Here is a 23,749-nt window from a genome sequence, read left to right as displayed (position 1 = left end):
ATGGAAGACATATAATATCCTAAATGTGAAGCATTTTAAGGAACATGGTGGGGAAATCAGCAGGATTCCTTAGGAATCAAAGCAAGTGGCAGTTTTGAGTGAGACGAGGCCTCTGCATGAGCTCCCGTGATTGTTTTGATAAGGAAGTGATCAGACTTAGAGAAAGCATCATGTCTGATGTTTTGAAATGGGGGAATTACCTCCCACTTTTACTAACATTTATCTATGAAAAGATTGAATATCCAAAAGTTAAGTGGTTCTTTGTGCCTAAATGAGAGGGATGATTATGTTTTCTTCTGACAATGAAAATTGCCTTAGATGATCTTGTTCTCTGTATGATGAATTGCTACCCGACAGCAATTATCCATATAAACTGTTAATTGTGGTGTAAAACATGGGTCATTAAGTGAAGAACAATTTTTATACCTCTGATAGAGGTTGTCATAGATTATGACCTTTGTCAGCATTCTCACTCATACCTTGAATAAGATGAGCTGGAGGAAATTCTGAAATCATCATAGCTCTTAGTAAGGTATGTATTCTTTGTGTCAGAGGAAATCTGACCAAAGTAGCTTTCTTAGTGATATTCAATCAACAGAACAGACACAAAGTGCCGGTTATTTTAGCTTCCTTTGGATACCGTTAATTAGGCATTAGAAAGTTGTCCAGAAAATACCTTGTGTCCACCTACTACTGTTGAGTATTTGTGAAAATATGTGGTAGAAAATGAATCAGACTTGTCTGAGTGGGAGTTAGTTTCTGTAAACCTCTACGAGATTCACGTTTTTGGTAGACAGTTTTGCACCTGTAACTAATTTAGAGACACAGACATTGCACATGTATTTGATAGCAACTGCTATTCAACTTTTATAACCTGGGAATTAAGATCACGTGGCTGCTTGAGAACACAGTTTTTTAGACCCACGTAATTTTTTTTTGAGTAAGGGATTGCCAACACAAGATTGAGGTTCCCACAAGTGGCGAATGGTTTGCATTAGAAAGATTTAAAACAGCCAACTGTCAATTACCTACATGTAAATTATCCCTCATTACCTCATGCCAGGATTTCTGTATGGCCTTCTAGCTGAGCTAAATGAGAAACTCTCAGCCAGCCAATCCAATCTGCCAGATAAGTGGTCCTAAAAGCCTGTCTTTGTTACCCGTTTTCTAATACGTGTTGAGCACCTGCAATATATACAAGGCACCAGTGTGAACACTGGCCTTCAGAGCTCTTTGTATTCTGGTTCCACCTCAGGTACCTTATTTCCCTCCACACCCCAGAGACTGGCCTGCCTTGCTCTTATTAGACTCACATCGTTGTCCCAAGAACAAGCCACACTCACTCTTGCCTCCAAAACTAACATGTCCTGGAACGCCTCTCCTAATTCTTCCTCCTGTTCCAATTGTCTCTGTCCTTCAAGGTCAGGTTCAAGTAATGTCTGCTCTCTGAATACGTTACCGTTAATCGCTCGCCCTCTCCCCTGCAGGAATATGTGTCTTCTCCCCACTCCACTGCCAGCATCTAATACAGGCTACCCACTGTCTCTTGCCTGGAGGGCTATCCCAGTCTCTTGACAGGTTTTCCTACCTCTGCCCCCAACAGCCTAGGCTCAACCTAGCATCCAGAGGGATCGCGTTAAAATGGAAGTCAGGTCTGCCCCTCTGCTCACAACCCTGCAGTGACTCCCCTTCTCCTGACACGTAAGCCCTGCACCCCACGCCGTCGGCGTCCCCCCCTCCCCTCTCTCCAGACACACTGGCCTCCTTGCCGTTCCTCCCATGTTTCACACGTGCTCCTGCCTTAGCGCTTTCTTTCACTCGAGGTCTTGCGTCTTCTGGGAACCGACACTCTTCCTCTGACAGCTTGGCTGACTCTCAGCTGCTTCTAATCACTGCCCAGCTCTCACCTTCGAGTGAGAACTGCCTTGACCCCCTGTTGAATTATCTGTCCTCCCCACTGCCCTTCCCCTCCCCCTGCTCTACATTTGCTTATTTCTAAGCAGTCCTCAACTTCTAGCCTGCCATATAATTTATTTGTTCATCGTTTTTATTGTTTATTTTATTTATTTATTTTTAATTTATTTACTTATTTATTTTTGGCTGAGTTGGGTCTTCGTTGCTGCACACGGGCTTTCTCTCGTTGCGGCGAGCGGGGGCTACTCTTCCGTTGCGGTGCGCAGACTTACTGCTCTGGCTTCTCTTGTTGCGGAGCACAGGCTGTAGGCGCAGGGGCTTCAGTAGTTGTGGCACATGGGCTCAGTAGTTGTGGCTCGCGGGCTCTAGAGCGCAGGCTCAGTAGTTGTGGCGCACGGGCTTAGTTGCTCCACGGCACGTGGGATCCTCCCGGACCAGGGCTCAAACCTGTGTCCCCTGCACTGGCAGGCGGATTCTTAACCACTGTACCACCAGGGAAGCCCATATTTATTGTTTATTGTCCATTTTATCTCACTAGCACATTAACACCATGAGGACAGAAATCTTTGTCTAGTTTGCTCACCCACTGCTACATCCCAACTGCCTAGAACATGCTCGGTGACTAGAGGGGCTCAATAATACTTGTTAAATGAAAGAATAAAATCCTATAGCATTTTTGGTCTGTATCACAGTATTTAGACCTTAATTGGAGACTGCCTGATATTGTTTTCTGTTTTATATATTACCTAAGCCAAATTATATAGTCACTGAGGATAAGATCCAAGTTTTATTCTCTCCTATATTCCACCAGTATCTAACACATAATAGCTAACTAATAAGTTCTTGCTGACTAATTAAGACCATGCTGATCCCTTGCTGTACTTCTCCTGAGTTCAGGCACTGGAATCTGTTCAGTGTATAAAAACAAAAGTTTAGTGTACACTGAATAATATTCTAAAACTGATGTTAATATAAGCAACAATATTAAGTATATGCTAAAAACCAGGTACAAATATATTTGGAATTACCTGTTATTTAGAGTTATTTGCACCATGGCCCTCCATTGGTTTGAATATCATTAGTTGAATATTAATTTGAATGTTATAAGTTTGTGAATTATCCAAATGCCTGGCTTCTTTTGCAAGTCTGCCTACCTTTTGATACTTCAGTATTCATTTGAACTTCAAGAGGCTTATTTGCTAGCAGAAAAGTACCTTACTTGGTTAAGTAACTAATATCCAATATATAAAGCACTTAGAGCAGTGTCTGGTATGTAATCAGTGTCCAACAAATGTTAGTTTTGTCTTCTCACCTCTAAAACGGAAGTTACACTTTGGGATAATACAGATTTTCATTATCCATACTATCAAAAGTTTTCTATTTCCATAGTTAATTAGGTCAGAGTTACTTCTTACTCTCTTCCAATCTTCTCCTTAGAATTTTTTTCAGAATATTTAGGTATTATCTGAAAGATACTTATTATTAATCATAGTTCTAGAAGAAAGAAATCAAGGTTCAATTTCATGTTTTGGCAAAGAGCTAGTGGCAAAACTTAGTAACAGAACAGAAGTTCTGATATCCTTCACGTGTTCCAGACATATGAACACAATGGCTCCCCTTACTTCTTTTGGAGAATGTAAAATATTCATTATTCTTATCTTTTTGCTTTGCATTAGCAATTAAATATTTTTAATGTAAGATAATTGGATATTATTTTACTATTGTCTTACACGTTACCTAAAACCCTGCCTTTAGTTTAGTTTTAAAAATTAAAGACCTATTGGTAATTGCCTGGCATCCCAGTGGTTAGGACTCTGCGTTCTCACTGCTGAGGGCCCAGGTTCAGTCCCTGATCGGGGAACTAAGATCCCACATGCCGCACTGCCAAAAAAAACATTAAAAACCTGTTATGTAGACTGGGCAAGTTTGCTTAGTCGATTAAAGTGTGATGCTAAAAAGATCCAAAGGTGTGAGTTTGACCTAATTATGGCCAGGTTCACACAGAAATTTTTCCCATTTACGAAGAAATCTCTTTGTCATTGATACAACACACCTCTAGCCAATTACAAGGTACAAACAACTGACCAGGAGAAACCAATCCAATTTGCAAGTGTCTGTCCTATATGAAATCTAATCCTTTTTGGTGTTATATTCGTTTTGTTATTATTGCTTAAATAAACTCAGGTCATAGAAGGGCCATGCTGGATGATGGAGACAAGTATCTTTTCCTTGGAATATCTTTATCAGTAATAATCCAAATCCCAATCACTCCACTGGGCCCTCATAATTCAAAACCCGTCTCTACTGAGTCGATATCCCCGATTATTTCAGAATGTGTGAGTCTCTGTCTCCTCGATGTTTTTATTTTTTTTTATTATTTTAATTAATTAATTTATTTTTTGCGGTACGCGGGCCTCTCACTGTTGTGGCCTCTCCCATTGTGGAGCACAGGCTCCGGATGTGCAGGCTCAGCGACCATGGCTCACGGGCCCAGCCACTCCACGGCATGTGGGATCTTCCCCGACCTGGGCAAGAACCCATGTCCCCTGCATCGGCAGGCGGACTCTCAACCACTGCGCCACCAGGGAGGCCCTCCTCGATGTTTTTAGAGCACTTATTTTCTCTGTACTTTCTTCTGTTATCAAACATCTTTCATCTTTTCAAGCTCAAGAACTACATTATAAGGTATTTCTTGTGGGGCCTGAAAAATACCTTGCACATAGCTTTAGGTCATTGGTTATCTTGATTTGAGGTGGTTTTGGTTTTGTATTGCTGACTGAGCATGTACTGAGATTAAGATATTGAGAAAGAAAAATGCCCAAGAAAAGTAAAACAAGGAGAAGTTTTGGGAAGAGAAACACCATAGTAAAATATAATGATGACTCTTGTAAGAAACAAGGTTTATAAAATAGATTGTTGATACAGAGAAGAGTTAAATAATTAGTATAAAATTGGTAGCTTGGATTTAACCTGTTGATTTATTTCACTTAAATGGAATGTCTCAAAAGACAACTCAATTGTTCCAAGCACATTAACGTCCCAAACACGGGACTCCTAATGTAGGCATTAGTTTTTGGAAAAAGATTTCCTGCATTGTTTAAAAAAAAAACACGGGGTTTTTGTAAAACAGAATAGGCCAAGCATATCTAAAGCAAAAACATAACTTCTAATACTCATTCCTTAGGATGAAGTGTGCACCCTGTGAATTTTTACCTGCCTTGCTTACACTGATTCGAGAACCTTGGTTAAATATGTATCTAGCCTTTATTGTACAAGGAAGCCAGTTTTTAAAATAGGTAGTTATTAAGACTCATTTCAATACTGTTTTATAACTTCTGACTAGGAAAATTGTCAAATGAGTGCCCTGGAAATTCTACGCCAATCCTTTGTAATACAAATAGAAGAGTTTTTGCTGGCTATGTAGTTGGTCTTAATGTTTCCTTCTATCAACCCCGACTCCCCGGACCCGTATGAAACATCTCTCGTATTTAACCTTTTTATTAGAGAAAATGTGTAAATCATTTCACAAATGAACATACTTGTGTAATTTGCACCCAGATAAAGAACAGAACAATACCAGCATTCCAGAAGCTCTCTGACTATTCTAATTTCTAACCCAAAGATTAGTTTTGCCTGTTTTTGAACTTTATGTAAGTAGCATCATACATGGTTTACTCTTTTTTTTTTTTTTTTTTTTTTGTGGTACGCGGGCCTCTCACTGTTGTGACCTCTCCCGTTGTGGAGCGCAGGCTCCAGATGCACTGGCTCAGTGGCCATGGCTCACGGGCCCAGCCGCTCTGCAGCATGTGGGATCTTCCCGGACTGGGGCACGAACCCGTGTCCCCTGCATCGGCAGGCGGACTCCCAACCACTGCGCCACCAGGGAAGCCCGGTTTACTCTTTTGTATCTGGATTCTTTTGCTCAGTACTTGTTTGTTAGATTAATCACATTATTGAGTGTAATTGCCCTTCATTCTCATTACTAAATGGTATTTCACTGTGCGAATATATCACAATATATCTTCCTACCCTACTGGTGATGGACATTCAGGTGGTTTTCAGTATTGCAAACAGTACAGCTGTGAGCACTCTTGTATTGGTCTTTCAGTGAACAAGTATACACATTTTGTTAGATACATACTTGGGCTGTAGGGCGTGTTCAGCCTTGAGTCACTACCAAACGGTTCTGAATGCGGCTGTACCAGTGTATAACTCCACCAGCAGTGTCTGAGTGTTTCATTCATTCCACATCTTTCCTGGTTCTTGGCATTTTCTATCTTTTTCATTTTATCGGTCTGGTGGGTAAGTGGTGGTATCATCTTGTAATTTTTGTTTCTAATTTTTATTTCCCTTTCTCTGATGACTGAAAGTTAAGCACCTTTTAAAATATTTGTTGTCCATTTGGCTATCCTCTTTTGCAAAGTACCTGATCAAGTCTTTTGCCTATTTTTATATCAGGTACTTTAGATATGAGTTTTAAAATGAACTTTGTCAAATATGTGTATTGCAGATACCTTCTCCCACTCTGTTGCTTTTTTATTCACTTAATGAACAGTTTTTAATCCTAATATAGTCCAGTGTATCACATTTTTCTTTTATGGTCAGTGCTTTTTATATCCTGTTGAATGAATCTTTGCCTCCTCCAAGGTTGATAAGGCGTTGTCCTAGTCTTTATTTTTAACGCTCTTGTTTAATATTTCACACTGAGATCTTCAGTTCACATGAAATTGATTTTTGTGTATGGTATAAGGTAGGGGTTGAACCTTTTTTTCCTCTATATGGATATCCAGTTTACCTACTCTGCTTATTGAAAATATTATCCTTGCCCTACTGCAGTGACATTTTTTCATAAACTAGGTGACCATTTACATGTGGCATTGATTCTGGGCTTGCATTGGTTGCATTGGTCTATTTTTCTGTCTTTGCACCAACCAACATCTGGTCTTAATGACTGTAGCTTTATCATTGGTTCTGGTATCTGGTAATATAAGTCTCCAGCATTTTTCTTCTCTTCAAGATTGTCTCGGCTAGTCTTGGCCCTTTAAATTTCCACATAAATTTTAGGCTCAGCATGTCAGTTTCCAGACAAAAATGCTAGGATTTTGATTGGAATTATTCTGAATCTATAGATAAATGTGGAGAATTGACAGCTTTATAATACTGAGCCTTCCAGTCCATGAACATGATATATCCCTTCATTTATTTAGATATTTTTTCAATATACTTTTGAGTTTTCAGCGTAGAGATTGTACTCATATTTGGCTAGATTTTTTCCCTAGGTGTTTGATGGTTTTGATGCTATTGTAAACATCATTTTAAAATGTCATTTTCTGTTTGTTGCTGGCTTATAGAAATATAGTTGATTTTTTAATATCAACGTTATATCCAGGAACTTTGCTAAATTCTCCTTTTAACTGTAATGGTTTTTTTTTTATATATATACAATCATGTCATCTGTGAGTAATGTTGGTTTTACTTCTACTTTTCTAATTCTGTGTCTTTTTGTTGTTGTTGTTGTTGGATTGGATAGGATCTCCAGTGTTGATGATAACTAGTATCCTTATCTCATTCCTGATCTCAGAAGGAAGGCTTAGATATTTCACTGTCAAGTATGATGGCTACTTTAGGGTTTTTGTCTTTTTTAAATAGCTGTTCTTTATCAGATTAATAAAGTTTCTCATCCTTCCTAATGAAGAGGTTTTTTGAACTCATGGATGAGTGTTGTATTGTATCAAATGTTTTCATGTATAATATTTTTGATAATGCTATAATGGCTCAGGAGGAGGACTTAGAATGAAAAGTGCTTACTAAGAATATTTTAATATCACATGGCAGTATGTTTTAAGATAATATATAGTATAGCTAGTGAAAATCTGCACTTCATCCCATAACCACAAGTGATCTGGCTACATCTGTTTTGACACTTTTGTTCTCAGAGTTTGTATAGCTTAAGACCATTGTCTTCTCATTAAGAGTGCTTGGCACAGTAAATTGAAAACAAAAGAGTAAACAGAAGCGTAGTGTATCACTCACTTTGCCAGACTAAACAACTCTGAGTAAGACCAGCTTTCCCCTCTAGCATAATTTCAGGCTATTAGAGATGCTTCAGTAGTAAAGTTTTCTTTAAAAACACCTACCCACTCTATCTCTTCCTGGTTGCAGGAGGTCCCTTACAGTGGTTGACGGGTGGACAAAGCAAGGAGAAACAGTCCTTTGGCAGATCTTTGGTGGCTCCCTCCTTTCTAAGTAGCTACAAACTTGTGGAGCATTCCTTGCAATTTTTTCCTTTCCATTCGGTCTCCTCTCTCCCATTTTCCTTCCCCAGTCACTGCAAAACCAAAACCAAATTGTGCAGAAGGAGCTGGCCAGGGGGAAACATTCCAGTTCCTTTTTTCTGACCTAAGTACCAGTCTTCTCTGGCTGCTGGTGTGTGCTAGGCAAGGCTAGAGTTTCAGCTAAACCAGAGTAACTGTTCAACAGATTTAGCCTTAGTCCTGACTAGTTTTTAGTAAGTCTCCTTTTAGAAACATGCGAAGGTGGTTTTAGCAGAAGAACCAACCTTGAACTAGTTTGACCATGATGAGAAAGAGGACTTGAATCTCCAGCTAAGGTAGTGGAAGAAACGATCATTCTGGATGAGGGCATGATCCTATCATCTTTCCTGTCCCCTGATACCTCAGGACTGGATTAAGCAAGCTATCTAAACAAGATGTGGCCCATGCAAGAGAAAATGAATTTTTAGAAAGCATAAACTAACATGGACTTCTCTAAAGCTGATCATATGCCCTTTGTTGGTCTGAATTTGGAAATTTGCTATGAGACCTTCTGGCTTTTTATAAAGAAATGTGCATATAAAGATACGTATTAGAATGCTTTCAACCTCTGCCAAGGCTATCGATGGGAGTATCACCAGGACAGAAGCACTGGATTTGGTTTGTAATATAGTCTAAGTAGACAACACAATGAAAACATATTTTCTTATATTAAAGAAACAAATGACACACTAAGGAATCCACTAAAATTCCACACTAAGGAATTTTAATCCTTTTCTTAATTCCTGGTGTCCAAAATAAGAGGTTCTGTGTTCAGAGAAACTGTGACAGAATTCAAACCCCAGTTCCAATACCTATTAGTTGTATTGGGCAAATCACTTACCTCTTTCTGTCTAATGTTTTCAGTCTATTGGGTAGTAATTATAATTGTTTACAACCCATAGGACTATTTATATATGTAAGTTATATTACTATATGTACATTTCTAAATTATACTTACATTAACAAATTATAAATTACATATGTAATGGGTCTGACGTACAGTGCCTGTCATACTATAACTGCCTAAAAATAATTAGCTACTATTAAACTATACTTCTGCTAATGGGGTCCAGAGTCTTTTTCTTCCTTTGCTGATTAAAACTCATCATACCAGTGAAGGAAAAGAAATGACTTGATAGAATTTATTTTTTAAATGCTTGAGTCACAAGGACAGTCATCTGTTGATCAAGTATCAAAAATATTTTCTGATACTCCTTTATTTTACTTGAAACTACATTAAAATTCTCTGTACTTTTCCAGGTTATTGCATGATAAGTCCTTTTAAGAGGACTGGGAAACAGGCAAGGAATATATTTACTCCCTCTGTTAGGTGAAATCATGGGAAAATACTGCAGTTTAAAGATATTTAACTTAATTTTTACTTTTATCAAAGTAATATTTGTACACAGTTTTAGAAGTCAGATCGTAGTACAAAGCTTTTAATGAAGAACCGCAGTCTTCAACCTACACCTGGTTCCCACTTATCAGAGGCAATGATTTTTAACTTTTTAAAACATGTCTGCTGGTTTTTACTGCTGTATGTTTAACATGCTTATACTGCTATTTTTAAAATTGTGTTCATTACCCACTGACTTACTGCTGCAGAAGATAAGAATTTAGCCCTTTCCCATCACACTCCCTTTCCCAAAACGTACACTTCTCTCCCGCAACCCACCCTCACAGTGTGGTTATTCGTAACTTTAGGTGAAATTAGTTGTCTGTGTTTACATCACAGTAATTTTGGAAGTGCACTTACAATTGAGCTGGACAGTATACTGCAGTTTTACTTTTTTTTGGGGTGCATTGGGTCTTCATTGCAGCACACAGGCTTCTCTCTAGTTGTGGCGTGTGGGCTCCAGGGTACGTGGGCTCTGTAGCTTGTGACTCAACGGGCTCTCGTGTTGGGGCGCGGGCTTAGTTTGGGGGATCAAACTCACGTCCCCTGCATTGGAAGGCAGATTCTTTACCACTGGACCAGCAGGGAAGGCCCTACAGTTTTACTTCTGACCCTGAATAGCTGTTTGTGTTTCTGGAGTTAATCATTCTTTTTTTTTTTAATCAGTAATTACTCACTTTTGTTGTTGTTCGTTTTCTCCATACCTGTCACTAGTTCATTCTCAAACTCTCCCTCAAAGTGGGCATTTGCATGTCTCAGGCATTGCGGTTTCTCAGGGAACCTCATGAGGCCACCGCCCTCCTCCGATCCATTTTCTCAAGGAACAGGTTCTGCTCAGGATCTCTTGTCCTGGGTCTTCCTTCCACCTCTCTCCTGTGCCTCAATCCTTTGCTTCCTGGATCCCATGTTTCCTTTTTGTTCTGGTGTCGAACTCTGGTGTAGGAAAAAACACATGGGAGGTGACTTTTTTTGAGGTCTTATATTTCTGAAAATGTCTTTATTCTCCTCTTACACTTGAGTGATGGTTTGGCTGAATATAAAATTCTAAGTTGGAAATAATTTTTTTCTTTGAATTTTGAAAATACTGCTCTGTTGATTTTCTAGCTTCCGGTGCTGCTCTTGAGCAGTTCAGTGTCATTCTGATTCCTGACCCTTTTTAGGGGACTTTTTTTTTTTTTTTTTTCCTGCCTGGAGGCTTTTAGGATAGTCTCTGTAAAAAGAGCATTAGTCTTTACAGTGATTCCTTTCTCTGTGGTTTAAGTTAGAAATCCTTTCTCTCGTTGTTTTAACCAACATAAATCCTTGCTCTTAGTCACTCTAAAGTTAAAGAAAACCTAAGGGATAACTTAATAAAACTTTTCAAGTACATGTGGTAAAGGTCAAGTATGCAGAGGATGATAACTGTATGTTTAGAAAATGAAAGAAAAATGTACAAACTCCAACAACATAGGTTAGACCATCATTTCACAAACTCTGTTCCATCAGATGGTAAACTCCTCAAACGTTGTACGCCCTATCCTCCCCTCTCTTTTGTATATTCTCATGGATTATTAGCATATAATTCTAAGGAGTCCTGCAGTAGACCCATTTAAACTGGCTTCACCTAGCATTTCCTAAGTTTATTTGCCCACCAAAATTTTTTTCTTTTTAATTATTTTAAAAGGAACATCATTAACATATGTATAACACAGTTGGGGAAATGCCAGATAAGACATAGACTTTCCTGGCTACAGAAGAGCAATTTAGCATTGGAATGAGTAACCCAGAGAGGCTGTGGACTCTCCTTTTGCAGAGGCCTTTAAAACAGGACATCTGTTTTAGGCGTAATCCTGTTTGAACAATGGGACTTTGCTGCTGTTTCTTCCTTTTCCTGTCCCCTAGTGGTAGCGTTGGGGAGCTTTTAGCCTACCTTTTACATGATTCTAGTACTCTGGTTACTCTGGTGACAAAAGTTACCACTACTACCAATAATTACATTTATGGAGAACTTACTGTCTGGCCCTATGCTGGATGCTTTACATGTATTATTTAACTGAATCTTCACAGCAACTCTGTGAGGTCGGCAGTATGATTATTTACAGATGGGGATAATTAGGGATAAAGAGATCACAAAATTGACAAGAAAGAGGTCGGGATTCAAACCCCGGGCTTCTAACTGGCTACTAGCTCTCCATCTTCAGTTGTTAATGTTCAGAAAAGCAACCTGCAACGAACAAACAAACAAATAAAATACATACATCTGTATTTATTATGTAAAGACTTGGACAGATACGATGCTCGCTTTATGAGACTGTTCCCTAAACCTTTTGATGAATTCGGAGTTTATTACTTTTGTTAGAAACAAATTCTACTACCAATTTCTTTATTCTAATTTGTCAACCAGTAAATGGCTCCTTGCATGAGACGTTTTTCCTTCATAAATTTGATGTCATTCCTGTGTGTTAGTTAAGACCAAGAAGCCTGGATCTGTGAAAATTGGTATAGGTTAAAAAGTCCCCTTTTCAACGTATTTACACATGGTAACGACTTCGTAATGCAGTGCGGAGGATGCCCGGGGCGGGAGACAGAGAACCTGGACTCTCGTGGAGTCGGCCTCTAGCCCTGAGCTCCTGAGCACATCGCTTTGCCTGGTTTTCTTCAACTGCCAGATGAGGAGCTTAGATTATCTCCAAAACGCCCTTTCTGCTCTGACATTTCAGAGTCATTTTTGTCTCTGGATATCGGCTCTTGTAATGGGAGAGGAATTAGGAAATTCACAGGTCAGTTTACACTGCTAAGTGATTTGAATAGATCAGTAAGGAGGGGCTGGATGAATAATATTTATGAGTACCATGACCTTGAACTGAAACAAATGAGAAGAGGTTGAAAAAAATCGGTGATTAAGTGTCTTTCTAAGGTCACTTCCAACAAGGCTAGTAAGTTTTAGGCATGTAGGAAAGGCTCTTTCCTGCACCCACTCTTGTTCAGCTTAACATGTTTCTCCAATGAAGCTTCCATTTGAGAATTACCCTTCGTAGTGCATCCCCAGCTCCCTGTACCTGGCACATCATAGGTGTTCAGCGAAGGTTCTTCGAAATTAATTGTTATTTAATATAGAACTAGAACATCAGGAAGAGATTTGTTTTTCTAATCAGTATTAAGTTTAGAAAGTCACGTGTGCGGGCTGTGGAATTTTAGACTATCTGGGTTCATAACCCAGCTGTACTCCTTAGTAGCTGGGTGGTTTTAGGCAAGTTATTTCCATAACTGTGCCTCAGTTTCCTCTTCTTTAAGGGGATTTATAAGTGTACCTGCCTCATAGGGCCATTGTGAGCATTCAGTGAGACAGTGCAAGCATTGTATTTGGTATAATACTTAGCAGAGATTTAGGGTTCTATTAGTATTAGCTAATGTCATTATTAAGGAGGTGCAGCACTTCCCCAGACCTTCTAGCAGAAGTTTTTCTTTTCTTTTCATAAGGGACAACGTAGAACCCCAAAGGTAAACTGTATAGTTCTAGTGCTTGATTTTTATCATTTAACATCTTTTCTGACCCACTTCCATACTCCCAAATAATGATGCCTCTCAGATGAGAGAAGTTGCTGTATTTTTGCATGATACGTCTTTTTGTTTGACCTACATTATACTTTGGCGTGTTGTGAAGTCTGCTCGTTGAGTATTGTAGAGTTTAAAGCCAAGGTGAAGGTCTGAGATAAATGGCACACGTCTACGTCCTTCCCCACAGCGTCTGCCTCAAGACTCCTGCCTGCTTGAAACACACCAAAGGCTGTGAAATTAATGATGTGCCTGACACAATGCACTCCTGTCACCCAGCTGGAAAGTTAAGACACTGTTACTTATCCCTGAGAAGGACTGTTGTCCATGCAAGCATTTTGTTCATTTGTTCTTTCATGAGTAATTGCATGGAGTAACGAAAAACACCTACTCAACTTACAGCTTGGCAGAAACAGTAGCTTATGTTTTCTGGAGACAAAATTAGAAGCAGGCTCCCTGGACCCCATCTTTAAGTCAAAATAAAATGTCTAGGGAACCACTGTGCCTCCCAGTAACCATGGCCCCTGTGGAGTAATATTGTTTAGGTCAAGATGTCCCAGAGTAAGAGGACAGGGAGAAGGGAAAGAGGGGAAGGAAAGTGTGTACTGGGATAATATGTTTTCATAGAAATGAAGAGGCAAACTGTTCTTCTTTCTTACTTTGTCCTTTCTATGTAGAAAAAAAGTTTACAGTACGCTAATCTTCCTCCTGCAATTATCAGAAGAGAAAAACTGAGTATACGTTGTTGAGAGGAGGAGTTACAGCTTAAGCTGTATTTTATTTATGATATTGAAGATTACATCTCTTCTGGGGAGCTTAAGTCTTAGCAAAACTAAACCACTGAGAAAGTGGTTTTTTTTTTTCCATTTTCACAGAAAAATGAATACTTGTTCTTTCCTTCCCTATAAAATATGATCATTCAGTTGGCAAGCATTTAGTAAACAACAACTACGCATAAGGCCTAAAAGGAAAACAGAATAATAAGACCCTGTCCTTTGCTCCAGAACTGGAAATCTAACAGCGGAGATATTTATCCAAATAATTATACCAGAGGGAAAGAGAGGTACTCAGTGCTGTGGGAACACGGAGAATGGAGAGTGTTTTTAAGTTGGAGAATTCGTAGAAGGTTTCATGGAGAAAGTAGCATTTGGACCAGTGTGGGATTCCCCACTACCGTGGGAAAGACAGACGGGAATTGTGACGGGTGGTGCTGAGGGACAGGGGGAGGATGAACAGCTTCAGGAAGCAGCATGAACAGAGATGAGCGGACTAGACAGTGCAGAGTGTCTGCCCTGGGCACACAGTGTGATGCGCCCAAGCACAGGACTGATGAGAATGGGGGTGAGGTCTGGGATCCCGAGTGGAAAATGACACTGAAAAAGTAAGTCAGACTGTCAGGGAGGGCCTTGAATGCCACGCAAAGACTTTTCAATTTATGATGTAGGTCAGTGCTTCCCCTGCTTTTCCACCAAAAATTGCCCTTAGTAGAAGAGGACAACAAAGTCAGCGTTCTCGGGGGAGGAGGGGAGGGATGAATAGGTGGAGCAAGGCGGGTGTTTAGAGCAGTGAAACCATCCTGTGTGCTACTGTGATGGTGGATACTTGACATTACGCATTTGTCAAAACCATGGAATGAACAACACAGAGAATGGATTCTACTGTAAGCTGTGGGTTTTAGTTCATCATCCTGTATCACTCTTGGTTCATCAGTTTTGTCAGCAAGCACACCACACTAATGCAAGCGTTAATAATAGGGGAAATGCATGTTAATAATAGGGGAAACTCTGTGTTTCAGGGTTTGTGGGGGAGGGAGAAAGGGAAAAGGGTATATGAGAACTTTGTAGTTTCTGCTCAATTTTTAAGTAAACCTAAAGCTGCTTTTAAAATAGTCTATTTTTTTTAAAATAGCGTTCTACATGTACTACAAGTATATGTAGTACATGTACTACAAGTATAAAGTTTTTTTTTAGGAGTTTCATAGTATATCTTTAAAATCACATGAATTTTTTGCTCTGTTTATTTACACATAAATAACTATTTTATCATTAAAATTTTCCCTGAAACTTTTCAATAAAATAAATGACCCCTAGGGATATGATTCCTGTGTTGAGAAGCCTGACATTGGTTGGCAGGCAGTCACTGAAGTCATATGTTAAAAGTGAAACAAAAATAAACCAGTAAAATGATGAGCAAACAATTTTTCTTGCAACCCAGACGTTTTTTGCATCCTTATTTTCATTTCCCAGTATTCATACAGAAGCATATACACTAACTTTAATTCAGTCAACCTTTACTTTGTCTACAGAAGAACTTTGCAATAGGCCTGATGAGAAATAGTTGATGAACCCACTTTCGTGGATATTGCAGTTGAGACAAGAGAGGTGTATTTTGATAGGAAAGTAATATATACTAAGAAAAATGGATAGAGAAATAGAAAATAAGCATGCTGAGGAGATGGGCAAAGTAAATGGAGTGACGTGGGTTAGGTAGGTTTAGATGAAATTTGTTCAGTGGCTGCCCCTGTCATTAGGAGCACACACTTTTTTCTGGATGTCATTGAGACCCCGTATGACCTTTAAGCTATCACCAGTGTAGCGTTTGTACTGTAACACAGATAACTTCAAGTTGTTTGGGTACTTATTCATGTAGATATTCAGACATGTGAACCCAAACCGTGCCTGATGAGTCCTCTTGGAACCACTGAAGCACATTCACAGCACTAGTCTCCTTATTTGTGTTTTCAAGGCGCTTTGTTTTTCTTATGAAGACCACAGCTGGAATCTTTAACCTCTTGCAAGAGTCAGCCTTTGAGAGCTACATTCTTTAGCTCTCTGCTTGCTGGGAAAAAACAAGAGGCCCATTCCCAGATACCCTTAGGAAAGTCATCCTGCTCTGATGAGAGCAGGGCTGTTTGTAGGACATTGATATGGGTGTGCCGTACACGTGACACTATTAGAGGGTCCTCAACTGTGATGTCCAGGTAAGGGGTGACTTCCCTCCATTAGTTCAACAGCCTGGACGGCACTAAGTAGGTGGCTATGTTCTCTTCTCTCCTCATGATCACCTAGGTGACGTCACTTGACCCAAGACTCTTTGTTCCCTTTCTGTGGATCTTTACAAGATGGCACTGTCCTCCAGGACTAACGTCATAGCTATTCTTTTCTCCATTTCAGAAATTACCATGGTGGACACAGAGATGCCGTTTTGGCCCACCAACTTTGGGATCAGCTCCGTGGATCTTTCTGTGATGGACGACCACTCCCACTCCTTTGACATCAAGCCCTTCACCACCGTTGATTTCTCCAGCATTTCTGCTCCACACTATGAAGACATTCCGTTCCCAAGAGCTGACCCAATGGTTGCGGATTATAAGTATGACCTGAAACTCCAAGAGTACCAAAGTATGAGGTTTATTTCACTTTTCAGACTACTGAGACTAGAATTGGACTAATCTCTCATTCACACTGGGGTAAATGCTCCAGAGACTAAAGCCTATAGTGAAGCCATTTACCATTCATTTATTCACCCATTTATCCATGAAGTAGTGGGCATTTATAATTGACCAAAAGCGAAGGTAGTGTGTGAACACCCCAGATCATCTTTCTCTGCCCCTTCCTTCCTGCCTGCCTCCTTTCTTTCTTTTCTTCTTTCCTTCTCAGGGACATTTTCCAGCATGATTACCTTGCCAGGTGCATCTCAGGCTAAGAGTCTATCCCCCCCAAACTTTGAATTCTTTTTTCCACTTGTAAGTAGATAAGGAACATTTTGTCACTTTTTATAACTTATCTCTAAATCACTATTGCATCTTTACTAATTCTGCAGTTTGAACAGCTTACAGTGAAACCTATTTTTCAGCACAAATTTAAATGTTGACATTGTAGGCTGTTGATAAATCTCCATGCCATTAACGCAATTCACATCAAGCCATCAGACTCAAGAAAAACTAAAACTGCACTTTTCAAGATTAAATTTCTGTGATGCTCTTTCCTTGATTTTTATCTCTTTGCTGATATGCTGTGTTTCCAGAGCCACCACCACGTAACTGCAGCCATTACTTGACAATAAGTAAGAACTTCCTGTAGTTCTAGTTTTTTTTTTTAAGATAAATGATATACTTGGTTATATTTATAGGTGTGGCTTTCAGTTGGAGCCTGACATGAAAATTTAACAGGCCTGATCCTGACCAACGGAAAGATAGTGCTTGCCTTCCATAGTGCCTCTCTCTATCAGAGATCATTTTACAAACCATCTTTTCTGACTCAACATTGATGGGAACCTGGTCTCTTATTTTTCATGTACCTTCAAGCTGGGCTTACCATACCTTTTCATGGCAGTGTTCCTTCTGTTTCCTTTGCAAGAGTGGTTTTAAAACACTTCTAAAATGCAACATTTAAATTAAAATGTATAATTTAATATTGTCACGAATGCCAAATACAGCACATTACGTAGCAAAATAACCTTAATGATCTCAAATACCATATGTTGCCTGTTAGAGCTTTAGTATTACGAGGTATTAGACAGTCATAGAACCACAAAGTTAAAAGTTAACCACAAAGTTAACCCCATTTTTTTCACAGGTGGGGCTCAGAGGTGTTGCGACTTGCCTGTGATTACAAAGCCTACTTTTTCCTGTGTATTTTTCATGTTCCATAGTTCATCTAACTTAAATAATAAAATAATGGCAGTAAGGTGTACTATAGTGACTTGCCCTGTTGCTTGTTGAGCAGTTTTTCATGTGATAATTACCTGCTCATGTTTTTCTATACACAGGTGCAATCAAAGTGGAGCCTGCATCCCCACCTTACTATTCTGAAAAGACTCAGCTGTACAATAAGCCTCACGAAGAGCCTTCCAACTCCCTCATGGCAATTGAATGCCGTGTCTGTGGGGATAAAGCTTCAGGGTTCCACTATGGAGTTCATGCTTGTGAAGGATGCAAGGTAAAAAAAATTTTTTTCTTTTTTGAAATAATTTGCTGAAAATGTACCTATTATGTCATTTCCTGTTGCAAACAGATGGCAAAGAACTGAGGTAACATTGTCAAGGTTTTAAATATTTTTGGTAAAACCCATTCTTCAAATGATATAATACTTGAAAACCTAAGAAAATTGTTCAAAGCAAGGCTGCTTTGCCTCACTTCCCTTTTTCCAAAGTGGTCCTATGCAGCACCATCTAATTTGAACCTTGCATTTTGCAGATTAAAAAAAAAAAAAAAAAGTCACTTGTTCAAGGTATCATGGAAAGACAGTGGTGAGCTGACCCAGACCAGTACCCGGATTTCCTGAATATTCTATTATTGTTTTTCACTATACCATGGAATATTCTGTGTATGTAAGACCCCATAGATAGATAGACAGATAGATAGATAATCTTCATTTGAGCCTTAGCACGGTCCTATAAAGTCAAGCTTATTTATGGCCACTTTACAGGTGTAGAAATCATGAATCAGTGAGACTTGCCCATCGTCATCCATCAGTAAGTGGCAGAGCCAGGACCAGAACATATATCTTATGACTCCTAAACCAATACTCTGTGCTTTCTTATTCCAGCATCAGTTTGAGCTATGTGTTATGAGCAGGCAAAGCGATGTAACTGTTTTGGAAAGGAGGTGCTCTTTCTCCTCACCTCTTTTCTTTGTGAAAAAGGGTATTTTGGAAAGTTAATTTAGTAATATTCTGCCCAATTATTAAGAAAATGTTAATCTACTCATATTTTATTTTATTTTTATTTTTTAAATTTATTTAATTAATTAATTTATTTATTTGGCTGCATTGTGTCTTCATTGCTGTGCGCGGGCTTTCTTTAGTTGTGGTGAGCGGGGGCTGCTCTTCATTGTATTGCGTGGGCTTCTCACTGTGGTGGCTTCTCTTGTTGCGGAGCACAGGGTTCTAGGCGCGCAGGCTTCAGTAGTTGAGGCACGCAGACTCGGTAATTGTGGCTCACGGGCTCTAGAGCACAGGCTCCGTAGTTGTGGCACACGGGCTTAGCTGCTCCACGGCATGTGGGATCTTCCTGGGGCAGGGCTCGAACCTGTGTCCTATGCATTGGCAGGCTGATTCTTAACCACTGCGCCACCAGGGAAGTCCCTCTACTCATATTTTAAAATGTAGTTAGTCTTTTAAAAGAATTAATTCTAATAGGCTCAATGAATAAAATAGTAATCGAATAGTACTTACTATATACTCCAGGGCTCAGAATAAATTATTCATAAATACTTACCTTATAAAATAATGCTGCTTATAAAAGGTAAGATGAGATTCAATCCTCAGTTGGGCCTTTTTGTTCAGAATAAAGATATATGACAGCAGTTAGGTAGGTGTTAGAATATCTGGGTTCCTAACTGGACCATGGACCAAAAAAGGAAGTTAATATTTACTGAATTTCTACTATGCGCCAGATATTGTGCAAGATGCTTTTGCATATTATCATTTTTAAACCATATTCTGCCTACGTTTTCACATCTATAAAATGATGGTGTTGAATTAGATGATCTCTAAAACCTCTTCAGACCAATAGTTTATTACTCCGAAGGCAACTTAATAAAGTGAAAGAGACAAGCTAGCGGTCACCTGGCCACTTGCCCAAGTTCCCTAACCAATCACATGAGCACTTCAGCCCTCAGACACCTCATGTGTAAAACAACTTGGTTAGATTAGCTCCCCAAGGGCTTCTTATTCATCTCTAAGTTCTAAAATTCCAAAATGACTCCTTGAAATACTACTGGCAAGAGATGGCTTTCGTTTAAAACACGAAAACCCATTCATTCTGTGATTGAAACCAAACTAAAATATCTGTGATCTTATATGAAATCATTATGTTCCCAAGGAGTAGTAAGAACATGTCATTTTGTTGAGTTAGATTTATATAATTTTGAGTAAATTGTGGCTAAATTCTGAGAAATACCCAAAGAAATCATTCACTTTTGGTCATCTCGGTAATTTATGCTGATAAATAAATAAAAGTCTGGTTGGTTAAGTTTCCACAATAAATTATTATTTTTATGGGCTGGTAAAACACTTAGAAAACTAGAAGGCTTAAACAAATAGTTTCACTGTGATTCTATTCATCAGATATTTGTAGAGAGGTTTTTTTTTTTTTTCTTTCTGAAATTTTTTTTTTAATTTTTTAAATTTAATTTTATTTTTTTATACAGTAGGTTCTTATTAGTCATCAATTTTATACACATCAGTGTATACACGTCAATACCAATCGCCCAATTCATCACACCACCACCACCATCCCCCCGTGGCTTTCCCACCTTAGTGTCCATACGTTTGTTCTCTACATCTGTGTCTCAACTTCTGCCCTGCAAACCGGTTCATCTGTACCATTTTTCTAGGTTCCACCTACATGCGTTAATATACGATATTTGGGGCCTCCCTGGTGGCGCAGTGGTTGAGAGTCCGCCTGCCGATGCAGGGGATACGGGTTCGTGCCCCGGTCTGGGAGGATCCCATATGCCGCGGAGCGGCTGGGCCCGTGAGCCATGGCCGCTGGGCCTGCGCATCCGGAGCCTGTGCTCCGCAACGGGAGAGGCCACAACAGTGAGAGGCCCGCATACCGCAAAAAAAAAAAAAAAAAAAAAAAAAAATATATATACGATATTTGTTTTTCTCTTTCTGACTTACTTCACTCTGTATGACAGTCTCTACATCCATCCACGTCTCAACAAATGTCCCAATTTCGTTCCTTTTTATGGCTGAGTAATATTCCATTGTATATATGTACCACATCTTCTTTATCCATTCGTCTGTCGATGGGCATTTAGGTTGCTTCCATGTCCTGGCTATTGTAAATAGTGCTGCAGTGCACATTGGGGTGCATGTGTCTTTTTGAATTATGGTTTTTTCTGGGTATATGCCCAGTAGTGGGATTGCTGGATCATATGGCAATTCTATTTTTAGTTTTTTAAAGAACCTCCATACTGTTCTCCATAGTGGCTGTATCAATTTACATTCCCACCAACAGTGCAGGAGGGTTCCCTTTTCTCCACACCCTCTCCAGCATTTGTTGTTTGTACATTTTCTGATGATGCCCATTCTAACTGGTGTGAGGTGATACCTCATTGTAGTTTTGATTTGCATTTCTCTAATAATTAGTGATGTTGAGCAGCTTTTCATGTGCTTCTTAGCCATCTGTATGTCTTCTTTGGAAAAATGTCTATTTAGGTCTTCTGCCCATTTTTGGATTGGGTTGTTTGTTTCTTTAATATTGAGCTGCATGAGCTGTTTATATATTTTGGAGATTAACCCTTTGTCTGTTGATTCGTTTGCAAATATTTTCTCCCATTCTGAGGGTTGTCTTTTCGTCTTGTTTATGGTTTCCTTTTCTGTGCAAAAGCTTTTAAGTTTCATTAAGTCCCATTTGTTTATTTTTGGTTTTATTTCCATTACTCTATGAGGTGGATCAAAAAAGATCTTGCTGTGGGATTCCCTGGTCGCGCACTGGTTGAGAGTCCGCCCGCCGATGCAAGGGACATGGGTTCCTGCCCCGGTCCAGGAAGATCCCACATGCCGCAGAGTGGCTGGGCCCGTGAGCCATGGCCGCCGAGCCTGCGCGTCCAGAGCCTGTGCTCCGCAACGGGAGAGGCCACAATAGTGAGAGGCCTGCGTACCGCAAAAAAAAAAAAAAAAAAAAAAAGATCTTGCTGTGATTTATGTCAAAGAGTGTTCTTCCTATGTTTGCCTCTAAGAGTTTTATAGTGTCCGGTCTTACATTTAGGTCTCGAATCCATTTTGAGTTTCTTTTTGTGTATGGTGTTAGGGAGTGTTCTGATTTCATTCTTTTACATGTAGCTGTCCAGTTTGCCCAGCACCACTTATTGAAGAGACTGTCTTTTCTCCATTGTATATCCTTGCCTCCTTTGTCATAGATTAGTTGACCATAGGTGCGTGGGTTTATCTCTGGGCTTTCTATCTTGTTCCATTGATCTATGTTTCTGTTTTTGTGCCAGTACCATATTGTCTTCATTACTGTAGCGTTGTAGTATAGTCTGAAGTCAGGGAGTCTAATTCTTCCAGCTCTGATTTTTTCCCTCAAGACTGCTTTGGCTATTCAGGGTCTTTTGTGTCTCCATACAAATTTTAAGATTTTTTGTTCTAGTTCTGTGAAAAATGCCATTGGTAATTTGATAGGGATTGCATTGAATCTGTAGATTGCTTTGGGTAGTATAGTCATTTTCACAATATTGATCCTTCCAATCCAAGAACATGGTATATCTCTCCATCTGTTGGTATCATCTTTAATTTCTTTCATTAGTGTCTTATAGTTTTCTGCATACAGGTCTTTTGTCTCCCTAAGTAGGTTTATTCCTAGGTATTTTATTCTTTTTGTTACAGTGGTATAAGGGAGTGTTTCCTTAATTTCTCTTTCAGATTTTTCATCATTAGTGTATAGGAATGCAAGAGATTTCTGTGCATTAATTTTGTATCCTGCAACTTTACCAAATTCATTGATTAGCTCTAGTAGTTTTCTGGTGGCATTTTTAGGATTCTCTATGTATAGTATCATGTCACCTGCAAACAGTGGCAGTTTTACTTCTTCTTTTCCTAGTTGTATTCCTTTTATTTCTTTTTCTTCTCTGATTGCCATGGCTAGGACTTCCAAAACTATGTTGAATAATAGTGGTGAGAGTGGACATCCTTGTCTTGTTCCTGATCTTAGAGGAAATGCTTTCATTTTTCACCATTGAGAATGATGTTTGCTGTGGGTTTGTCATATATGGCCTTTATTATGTTGATGTAGGTTCCCTCTTTGCCCGCTTTCTGGAGAGTTTTTATCATAAATGGGTGTTGAATTTTGTAAAAGCTTTTTCTGCATCTATTGAGATGATCATATGGTTTTTATTCCTTAATTTGTTAATGTGGTGTATCATATTGATTGATTTGTGTATATTGAAGAATCCTTGCATCCCTGGGATAAATCCCACTTGATCATCTTGTATGATCCTTTTAATGTGTTGTTGGATTCTGTTTGCTAGTATTTTGTTGAGGATTTTTGCATCTATATTCATCAGTGATATTGGTCTGTAATTTTCTTTTTTTGTAGTATCTTTGTCTGGTTTTGGTATCAGGGTGATGGTGGCCTCATAGAATGAGTTTGGGAGTGTTCCTTCCTCTGCAAGTTGTTGGAAGAGTTTGAGAAGGATGGGCATTAGCTCTTCTCTAAATGTTTGGTAGAATTCACCTGTGAAGCCATCTGGTCCTGGACTTCTGTTTGTTGGAAGATTTTAAATCACAGTTTCAATTTCATTACTTGTGATTGGTCTGTTCATATTTTCTATTTCTTCCTGGTTCAGTCTTGGAAGGTTATACCTTTCTAAGAATTTGTCCATTTCTTCCAGGTTGTCTATTTTATTGCATAGAGTTGCTTGTAGTAGTCTCTTAGGATGCTTTGTATTTCTGCGGTGTCTGTTGTAACTTTTCCTTTTTCATTTCCAATTTTTTTGATCTGAGTCCTCTCCCTCTTTTTCTTGATGAGTCTGGCTAATGGTTTATCAATTTTGTTTATCTGCTTAAAGAACCAGCTTTTAGTTTTATTGATCTTTGCTATTGTATTCTTTGTTTGTATTTCATTTATTTCTGCTCTGATC

General features: G+C 39.1%; 1 protein-coding gene across 1 annotated transcript in view; it reads left to right on the top strand.

Annotated features, from left to right (window-relative positions):
- The window catches only part of PPARG (peroxisome proliferator activated receptor gamma), a 131,724-nt gene that overhangs the window by 64,027 nt on the left and 43,948 nt on the right, over positions 1-23,749 (top strand). Inside the window, exons 3-4 of the mRNA XM_081246425.1 lie at positions 16,332-16,559; positions 17,929-18,098. Coding sequence (XP_081102551.1) covers positions 16,340-16,559; positions 17,929-18,098 — 390 coding nt within the window. The 5' untranslated portion in view covers positions 16,332-16,339. The remainder of the gene's footprint in view (positions 1-16,331; positions 16,560-17,928; positions 18,099-23,749) is intronic.

This window comes from Mesoplodon bidens (assembly GCF_964165515.1).
Source record: "Mesoplodon bidens genome assembly, chromosome: 10".
In the NCBI taxonomy this organism is placed as follows: Eukaryota; Metazoa; Chordata; class Mammalia; order Artiodactyla; family Ziphiidae; genus Mesoplodon; species Mesoplodon bidens.
Note: the sequence above shows the minus strand (reverse complement) of the source record. Positions and strands in the feature narration are given on the sequence as shown.